Source organism: Montipora capricornis, chromosome 12 (genome assembly GCF_036669925.1).
Source record: "Montipora capricornis isolate CH-2021 chromosome 12, ASM3666992v2, whole genome shotgun sequence".
In the NCBI taxonomy this organism is placed as follows: Eukaryota; Metazoa; Cnidaria; class Anthozoa; order Scleractinia; family Acroporidae; genus Montipora; species Montipora capricornis.
Window position 1 is genome coordinate 32,374,938 of NC_090894.1, and position 10,000 is coordinate 32,384,937.

General features: G+C 41.5%; 2 protein-coding genes across 2 annotated transcripts in view; both read right to left on the reverse strand.

Annotated features, from left to right (window-relative positions):
- The window catches only part of LOC138025670 (uncharacterized), a 2,343-nt gene extending 482 nt beyond the window's left edge, over positions 1-1,861 (reverse strand). Inside the window, exon 1 of the mRNA XM_068872850.1 lies at positions 1-1,861. This exon is cut by the window's left edge and continues 482 nt beyond it. Coding sequence (XP_068728951.1) covers positions 1-1,861 — 1,861 coding nt within the window.
- Positions 1,862-1,932: 71 nt separating this feature from the next.
- On the reverse strand, positions 1,933-3,267 carry LOC138025672 (uncharacterized). Its single transcript, XM_068872851.1, has one exon. The coding sequence runs from the start codon at positions 3,265-3,267 to the stop codon at positions 1,933-1,935; it is 1,335 nt and encodes a 444-aa protein (XP_068728952.1).
- Positions 3,268-10,000: the final 6,733 nt, after the last annotated feature.

Genomic DNA, 10,000 nt, shown 5'->3' on the forward strand with positions numbered 1-10,000 from the left:
GCAGGTAGAGATACCTTTCGACAGTTCTCTTACTGGTCTCCTCTAAGCTACTTTCTTTCCTTTCTGGTAACTGATTAATTGGCCTACCAATTGCAAGATGAGCAGGCGTAATAGGTAACGGGTCTCTGCAATCATCACTTACTGCGGTCAACGGCCGCGAGTTAATGATACCTTCGATTCTGACCAGAAACGTGTTTAGCTCAGAAAAGGTGAGAAGTGCCCTTCCAAGGACTTTACGCAGTGGTTCTTTTATCGCTCTGCAAAATCGTTCCCACCATCCACCTCTCCATGGGGAACGCTCTGTGATGAATTTCCACTTGATCCCTCGCGATGAGAACTCTGACTTGATTTGATCCTGATCTAGCGTACTCCACATTCTTTGACTTTCAGTAGTGGGTTCATCGTATAATTTCTGAATTTCCCTGCTTGCTGCGTTGAAGGTTTGTGCATTGTCTGACCACACTGTATGGCAAAGACCTCTGCGACTCGTCATGCGACTAAAAGCTTGAAGGAACTCATCAGTTGTCAAACTATGTGTAAGTTCCAGGTGAACCATACGAGATGATGCGCATGTGAAAATGCACACGTATGCTTTCTTAATGTTTAAATCTTCTTTCACATACAGTGGTCCCACAAAATCAGTTCCAACATGCGCGGAAGCTCGTGAACAGGAAATTCTCTCCTCTGGCAGCTGACCCATTTTCTGGGCACAAGGTCCAACTCGTTGTCTTTGGCAAGCTACACATCTTCTGATAACACGTTTAACCTCACGTCTTCCTTGAGTTAGCCAAACTTTCTGCCTTAAAGTTGATAATATCGTTTCTGTACCAGCATGCAACATGTTCTTATGTACATCTTGCACCATCTTGGCAACTTCAGGATGTCCATGAGGCAAGATTATTTGATGCTTGCTCTGTTCGGGAAGATCAGCAAACTGTAGTCTCCCACCAACTCTTAATACCTGATCATCTCTGTCATAATAAGGGTCCAGTTTCAGGAGGCGGCTGTTACTGGGAAGTACCTCTCCAGCTTTCAGTTTCTCGAATTCTTCGTTGTAGACCACTTCCTGCACCCACATACAACATTTAATCTCGGCTTGCCTCACCTCGTCCGCTGACAGTTCCCTTTCACAAGACCTAGACTTAGTCTTAAACAATTTGACCGCTCTCAATACATAAGCAGTTCCTCGAATCAACTTTAACCATGTCTCGTAGCGTGACATATCAATCAGTGGTTCTGCAACGACTGCTGTATACACATGGGTAGTTCTTTTTTCCTCGCAAGCTTCGGCGGGAGCAGCCTCGTTTTCGGGTTGAGCGGGTAGTGGTTCACAAGGCGAAGACATCCATTGGGGTCCATTCCACCACACAGTGCGTGAAATTATATCACTACAGCTTAACTCACGCGTCAACAAGTCTGCAGGATTCTCCTTACTTCCACAATACCTCCAACACTCAGGATCCCATGTTGACTGTACCTCAGCCACACGATTGGCAACAAATGGCTTCCAGGATGAACTCTGCCCTTTTATCCAATGCAGTGTCACCATACTATCTGACCAACGCACAACCCTAGCCACCTTCATTGGCAAAGCCCCTACAACAAATTTTAGCAACCTGGCATTTACAACTGCTGCTAAAAGTTCCAGCCTTGGAAGTGACACCTTCTTCATGGGCGCGACTCTGGACTTCGATATTACCAGCTGTGAGGATACATTGTCTTGCTTGTCTCTTATTCGAATGTACACTGCTGCTCCATACGAATTGGGGGAAGCATCTCCAAAACCATGCACCTCTACCACAGAGTCTTGCGTAATACCATTTCCGAAGCATCGAGGGATAGTCACATCTTTTAGCTGCATCGACTCGGACTTCCAACTTAACCACTTTGCTTTAGTGTCGTTATCTAACGGGTCATTCCAGTGTAATCCTTTCAACCACAACTCTTGGAAAAGGATTTTGGCTCTAATAGTGAAGGGAAAGATGAGATGATTCCACTCGGTGCGAGGAATCTAAAGTGGTCAGAGTTCAAGTCCCATGACACGTCAAGTGCTTTTAGGGCGTCGCTCGAATTGAACTCCACGAATTGCGATGAGGCTCTTTTAGCTGGGTCAATAGCATCCATTACTAGCTCTGAGTTACCTGCCCACTTGGTCAAATTGAATGCCGCTGTCATCGTAATTTCTGACATTTCTTGTTGAAGCTTCAAAGTTGAATCTACTGTATCGGCTCCTGTGAGGCAGTCATCGACATACATATTTTGTAAAATTTCTTCTACTGCATACGGGGACATTTCTTTGTATTTGTTTACATGAGCGTGGACTGTAGCAATTGCAAGGAAAGGACTTGCGTTCACACCGAAAGTCAATCTCTGCATTCTGCACACCTTTGGTGCTTCGTTAGGCTGTAAATCTCTCCACAGGCAGCGGTGAACATCTCTGTCCTCTGGTGCTAGTTTGACTTGCAGAAACATCTTTTCAATGTCTGCTATGAGACAAATTTTGTGTGTTCTAAATCGAATCAGTACAGATGCAAGGTTCGGCTGTAAAGGAGGACCAGGAAGAATACAATCCATAAGGGAAGCATCACCTCCTTCTCGTGCGGAAGCATCAAATACGATTCTGCATTTTGTCGTTCTTTTGTCATCACGAAATACAGCATGATGCGGTAAGTACCGCACAGTTCCATTGTCATCACTCTGATAAGGTACTTCCTCTTCAAAACCTTTCGCTACATATTCATTGATCGCTGTTTTGTAAGCCATAGCTTTCACAGGGTCTTGCCTTAACTTTCTTTCAACACTTTCCAGGCGTCTGAAAGCTTGTGCATAATTACTTTCTAGCTTTGGAGGATCTCGTTTCCATGGTAGTTGCACCTCATAGTTATGTCCATCAAAGTTCAATCCTCTATTGAAGTCAGCAACAGCACATTCTTCCTCTTGTGACATAACAGGGTCCTCGATCTCTGCAATACCAATTGATTCCAGTTCCCAGAATCTTTTCAATGTTTCGTTAACTCCTCCGTTTTCTACAACTGTCAGCATGGATGAAGTTTGCCTTGATTGGCGGTTTACTTGTCCCGTGACGATCCAGCCGAGGCAAGATTCTACAGCAACAAGTGACTCACTGGAACTACCTCTCTTACAGACCTTAGTCACAAATGAGTAGTAGTGGTCTGCACCAATAAGAACATCCACTTGAACTGAACCACGAGGATAACTATCTGCAAGAGTTAAGCCTTGAAGATGAGAGTTCTTATGGAAGTCCATCTGTACTGGCCCGAGAGGATTACAAATTTTGGAAATAGAAAGGGTCTCTATCTCCACCTTTGAATCTCCCTTAATTGGTGAAAGAGTAAATTTCACTCTTTGCAATCTCTTCGTTTCGCTGGTCTCCTCACCTAGCGTTGTGACACTTAAGTGGCAGTCTCTCTAAAAGCGGTCCACTCGACTTCGGGACCAAAAATAATTTTCCCTCATTTTTTGTCAGTGAAATGGATTTGGCACATATATATAAAGAAGCAATTTATTATTTTCCAGTTTCTTATTTTTGCTTTGCTACGAGCAAAATTGAATTTTGGCGGAACAGGGGTTGCCGACCGTGATCAGAAAGGTAAAATTCACCGATTTTGTGAAGCGTGCTACGTCCCCTAAAATGCAGCTCACAGAATTTCGTTTTCATACAAATTCTAAGGTACATTCATTACTTAGACTGACGAAATATGGAAACTTTTCAGAAAATTTTAAGCTTACCAGAGAGGCTGGAAGACACCCTACTCTGAGGCCTTTGTTCACCTACTAAAATTTAGCCAAGTTTGAAGAAGAAAATCTCAAAAGTTGGGCCTAAATGAAGGCTAAAAAGCAGATCACAGTAAATTTCGTACCTTAATAAACCGTTCCATAAGTTCAAACCGCTGGGTATCTCCTTGGATTGCACGCGACAACAGATTAAAATCTGCCAGAATCAGTGTATTCACACAACTATTGCTCGTGTCAAAGTTTATTTGCATAACCCTTGCACTCGGTGAAAATATGTCTTCTGCCGTTCAGGTTCGTTTGTTGACCTTCTAAGTAGTGACAAAAAGCTTCCTTTAGTAAATGGATAAACTGGAGATCCAGTTTTGCGGTGCAGGTTGCGTTAAAGTTGATCAATTCTCAAGACTTGCGAGATACTCCAAAAGTAAATAATGGCTGTCACTAATTAACCGTTGCCGTCGTTCTGACAAGCTCCTTTGGTACATTCTCCCATAGATCGACGGAACGCTAGGAGAAGATGAAAGTAGTAAGTTTTCATTTACCGTTTTTATGACAACTGAATCCTGTATTACTACTAGCCTAATGACTACTACTAGGAACTTGAGCGTAAAAACAACAACAACGAACACTCACCGGTTATCTCTGAGAGGTGAGTTCGTCAAGTGCACCTGAATGAACACGACAGGCTTGAATGGAACCATGTTTTTCGATGAATGGTCTGTACTTCTTTTTCATGCTTGATGGCTGCTTGTATTTTACAATCAGCGCTTATGTAGCACTTAAAATGAACGTCGGGATCCGTTGATGCCACGAATGCAACACTAGCCTTATTTGTCACAATGTCACACAAGTTGTAACGTGACCAATATGGAGAATCCCCTTCACTGCGCGGGCCGATCAATATGTTTAGTTTTCAAGTGAAACTCGTTTCATTTCAATATTGAAATGGATAAACCCACCCATTGCTTTAATTTTTGGACTAGTGTAATCCTGTCAGTATGACCGAACGACGACACATTACAGCTTTTCAATTTTTACCTACTTTTCCTCCAAAAAATATATAAGGACTTGCTGACGCAGCAGAGGAAGTAGATATGCAAGTGAAATTCACTTTTTTCTTTCCTGTTTTCAGCCGTTCGTTTTTCACAGAAAACCTAATGGTCGACCCATGAAAAAATGAAGAAAATCAAGAGATAAGGCCAAGAAACTCAGCAGATGCGGAGAGAGCGATTTCTGGCTTTGTTGCTTATAGGACTAGTACCCTACCGTTTTTTCTCCGGAAGGATCCAGCATTGTTGGTCATAAAACTAGTTACGGGACCTATGCAACGGGGAGGGAAATATACACTACGATTGGCATGTGTTATTTAACATATTGACGTCAGCGTTTCATGCGTTTTTTCTGTTATTGATCAACTCATTTGACAATATTATGAGGAAATTCATTGTCAATAACAGGACAGACGCATAGGCCATTGCAGAAACGTGAGAGGACTGGGAAAGAGTATGGTTGTTTTCCATTTGTTTGAAAAATGAAAGATCAACTAAATTTGAGAGTCTTTACCAAGAATAGAAGTTTTTGGAGGAGGAAAATGGCAAAATGGTAGCTCCCCAAATATCACCCAAAATAGAGAGTTTGTATGTATTAGGTAGACAGGCGACAAAATTATAAGGGTTATAAGGGTTTGCTTAAAAGCCAGTAGAGAACTCCGCCTATTCTCTTGACAGTTTTGTTTCTTTGTTTTTCATTTTCACGTGATTATACTGTTGCACAATCTCACAGTATTTAAAATTCTGCTACTTGTATCCCGCCTTAGTCCGAAGATGATATAGATTTAAAAATTTGGTTTTATCAACGGAGTTGATAATGTAAATTGGCCACCGTGCAGAGATTCTAAAAGCTGACGTTTCGAGCGTTAGCCCTTCGTCAGAGCGAATCGAGGGATTATGGGTTACGTGTAGTTTTTATAGTAGAGTAGGAGCTACGCTATTGGTGGTAACATGGCAACGTGAAAAATAGGAATATATTAGTTAAATGAAAAGCGTTCGTTAATACCGTGAGGATTAAGGGTGCCGATTTGAAAGATGAATTTTTGTTCCAGATTCTTGCGGCTTTCCGTCGTACCTAGATGTAGGGAAAGGCCGCAGATAGCCATGTGTTTTTTGGAGTGGTTAGGCAGATTAAAATGGCGAGCGACTGGCTTGGATGCATCCTTGTCATTCTTCTCAACATCGCGAAGGTGTTCGCGGAATCGGTCACCTAGTCGTCTACCTGTCTCACCAATGTATAATTTATTGCATAACGTGCAGGTTATCTTAACAGATCGCTTAGGTCCCGATATCTTGCTAGTGTTAACAATGAAAAGACAAGTTTTGCATCGTGAGCGCGCGCATTTGAAAGTGCCGGGTTGCTCGTTAGTTTTGAGCGCACTTCTAACTAAAAAGTTGCCTGAGTTTTTGTCGCGTTTGAATGAAATAAGTGGAGGTTGCGAAAAGATTCTACCAGTCTCGGGATCATTTTGGAGTAATTTAAAATTACTAAGAATGATGCTTTTGACTGCGTGATTATGAGGATGGAAAGTGAGGGTGAATGGAATTCTGTCATTCTTATCTTTTTGTGACGTTTGTAGTGATGACTGTCGATCAAATTGTTGGGCGCGATGATGGCCCGCTTTGACCACAGAGACAGGATAGCCACGTTTTTCGAAGAACTGGCACATCTCCTCTGATTTGCTGGAAAAATCGGAGTCATCACTACATAGACTATAAAAACTACACGTAACCCATAATCCCTCGATTCGCTCTGACGAAGGGCTAACGCTCGAAACGTCAGCTTTTAGAATCTCTGCACGGTGGCCAATTTACATTATCAACTCCGTTGATAAAACCAAATTTTTGTATACTACTTCCCCACCGACGCAGCACCACAGTTTCTTTAGAAACTACCCCTTCATTCATGATATAGATTTATATCGAAATATTACAAGCACATAACATCGTTTCCTTGCATTTGTTGTCTATCAAGTTTAGTCACAATGCAATTACTCGGTATAGCATTTATTCTTTGTTTGTATGGAATTTTGCAACTTTTGCAAGGCTCCCATTTTGACAAATTTCCACTTAAAACTTGGTTGGGTAGCTTTTCATTCGTTAACCTTTCGGTTGGAATATTTAGATTTTCAATCTAATCAATATAAGAAACTCGCCCCAGTGCTCTCACGTTTCTGCAATGGGCTATTAAAAAGATTGCTTTTTACGATAACAAATTGTCAAATTGTCCGCTCTCGCTAATTGACGTGTCGCACAAATTACAGTTTCATGTGTCTATTCGCTTACTGACAATGAAAATTAGCCAATGAGCGCGGTAGGATTTCTGCAGTTATCGTTAAAATATATATCTTGCATCGATCCGGACCATCTGGAATAGAAATTCGTAACCTCAGAGTCATTCTTATCCTAACGATGTCTGTCAAAATCATAATAGCCGAGGAAAAACATCTTTTTGATATTTCGCGAGCATTATCATCGCTGAATTAAGAGTAGTGTTAATACAGTCTTATATTCACAACAAACACTAGACAGGACTGTTTGCCCGAACAGCAATCAATAAAAAAAAAAAAGCAATTGAATCCTTTTGCCTGTAGTTCAACGCACACCACATCCCGTATTTTTTTTCAACAGAAATTTAAAGCCTTGGTAACAGTTACACCGCTAATTATCGAAGCTGCGCTGATGATGACGAGCCACGGAATCAATTTATAACATGAGCATTATTTCAACATGTCCAGATTGGTTGGAAATTTCAAAATGATGGCACGTGTCCTTGAGCATCGAGACTCATTGAATCCCATAGTTTTTAGCTGATCGCTCAGAAACAAGGGGCCCCACTGCTTAAAGAAGTTGATAATTATACACTATTTATGACCAAAACGGCTGAAAGCCTTACCCTTTGGGTCTGCACGTCCCTATATAGCCCATACGGGGAGTACCCCCAGGCAACCTCCTTCGAGCAAGGTAAGATGGCATGTCCCATCACTAAACTATTTGTTTCGCCAGCCTGAGAAATCAAAGACAAACTAGTTTTATGGCCAACAGTGCTGGGTCCTGCTGGAGAAAAAACGGTAGGGTACTAGTCCTATAATCAACAAAGCCAGAAATCGCTCTCTCAGCATCTGCTGAGTTTCTTGGCCCTATCTTTTGATTTTCTTCATTTTATTCATAGGTCGACCATTGGGTTTTCTGTGAAAAACGAACGCCTGATAACGGGACAGAAAAAAATGAATTTCAGTTACAGCTGTACATATCTACTTTCAGCAACTCCTTATATTTTTTTGAGGAAAAGTATAAGTCGAAAAGGTGTAATGATTGTCGTCGTTCGGTTATACTGACAGGATTACACTAGTCCAAAAATTAAATCAATGGGTGGGTTTATCAATCTCGATATTGAAATGAAACGAGTTTTTCTTGACAAATCTATTCACCATCGCTAGCGCGCGCAGGGCAGGGGATCCTCCATAGCAGGTAACTGGTCACGTTAAAACTTGTGTGACATTGTGACAAATACAATACGGCTAGTGTTGCATTCGTGGCATCAACGGATCCCGACGTTCATTTTTAGTGCTACATAAGCGCTGATTGTAAAATACAAGCAGCCATCAAGCATAAAACAGAGGCACAGACCATGGCAAAACATGGTTCCATTCAAGCCTGTCGTGTTCTCAGGTGCACTTGACGAACTCACCTCTCAGAGATAACCGGTGAGTGTTCGTTGTTGTTGCTTTTACGCTCAAGTTCCTAGTAGTAGTCATTAGGCTAGTAGTAATACAGGATTCAGTTGTCATAAAAACGGTAAATGAAAACTTACTACTTTCATCTTCTCCTAGCGTTCCGTCGATCTGTGGGAGAATGTACCAAAGGAGCTTGTCAGGACGACGGCAACGGTCAATTAGTGACAGCCATTATTTACTTTTGGAGTATCTCGCAAGTCTTGAGAATTGATCAACTTTAACGCAACCTGCACCGCAAAACTGGATCTCCAGTTTATCCATTTACTAAAGGAAGCTTTTTGTCACTACTTAGAAGGTCAACAAACGAACCTGAACGGCAGAAGACATATTTTCACCGAGTGCAAGGGTTATGCAAATGAACTTTGACACGGCAAGTTAGTTTTGCAGGTTGCAGGTTGCAGGTTGAAATTTACTGTGACTGTTACATGAATAGCTAACCTTAGGCCTAATTAGGCCTAAAGAAACGTTTTTAGGCCTAAGGAGGCCTAAAGAAACGTTTAGTTGTGTAAATACGATAGTTGTGTAAATACACTGATTCTGGCAGATTTTAATCTGTTGTCGCGTGCAATCCAAGGAGATACCCAGCGGTTTGAACTTATGGAACGGTTTATTAAGGTAAGAAATTTACTGTGATCTGCTTTTTAGCCTTCATTTAGGCCCAACTTTTGAGATTTTCTTCCTCAAACTTGGCTAAATTTTAGTAGGTGAACAAAGGCCTCAGAGTAGGGTGTCTTCCAGCCTCTCTGGTAAGCTTAAAATTTTCCGAAAAGTTTCCATATTTCGTCAGTCTAAGTAATGAATGTACCTTAGAATTTGTATGAAAACGAAATTCTGTGAGCTGCATTTTAGGGGACGTAGCACGCTTCACAAAATCGGTGAATTTTACCTTTCTGATCACGGTCGGCAACCCCAGTTCCGCCAAAATTCAATTTTGGCTCGTAGCAAAGCAAAAATAAGAAACTGGAAAATAATAAATTGCTTCTTTATATATATGTGCCAAATCCATTTCACTGACAAAAAATGAGGGAAAATTATTTTTGGTCCCGAAGTCGAATAGCTCTGAGGGACCTTGCAGGTCAAGGGGCTCTGCAATGTTCTTTCGTATATACGAACGTTGACTCCCTGAATGTAGTAAGACGTTTTTCAAATTTACCCAAATTCAATCCATTTCAATCCTCTCCAGTTTTGTCCATCCATGTCCCTTCTTGGCTTCCCTGTGTTTTGTTAGAGTTCTTCTATAGTTTTGAACAGTTATTTTGATATTTTAGTTAATTCTATGACCATTCGATCTGTGCTGAAAATGCCTGAAATAGCGTGACCTAGCCCCTTTAAACTAGTGTTGCTTAGAGGCCTAGGTGTAACAACTGACTGCTGCCCATGCAATAACCAGTGATGTCGGTGACCACAATTCGCTACAGAACACTTAGGATGGCGACAAATTCTGGAGAAGTGCTTGTGGTT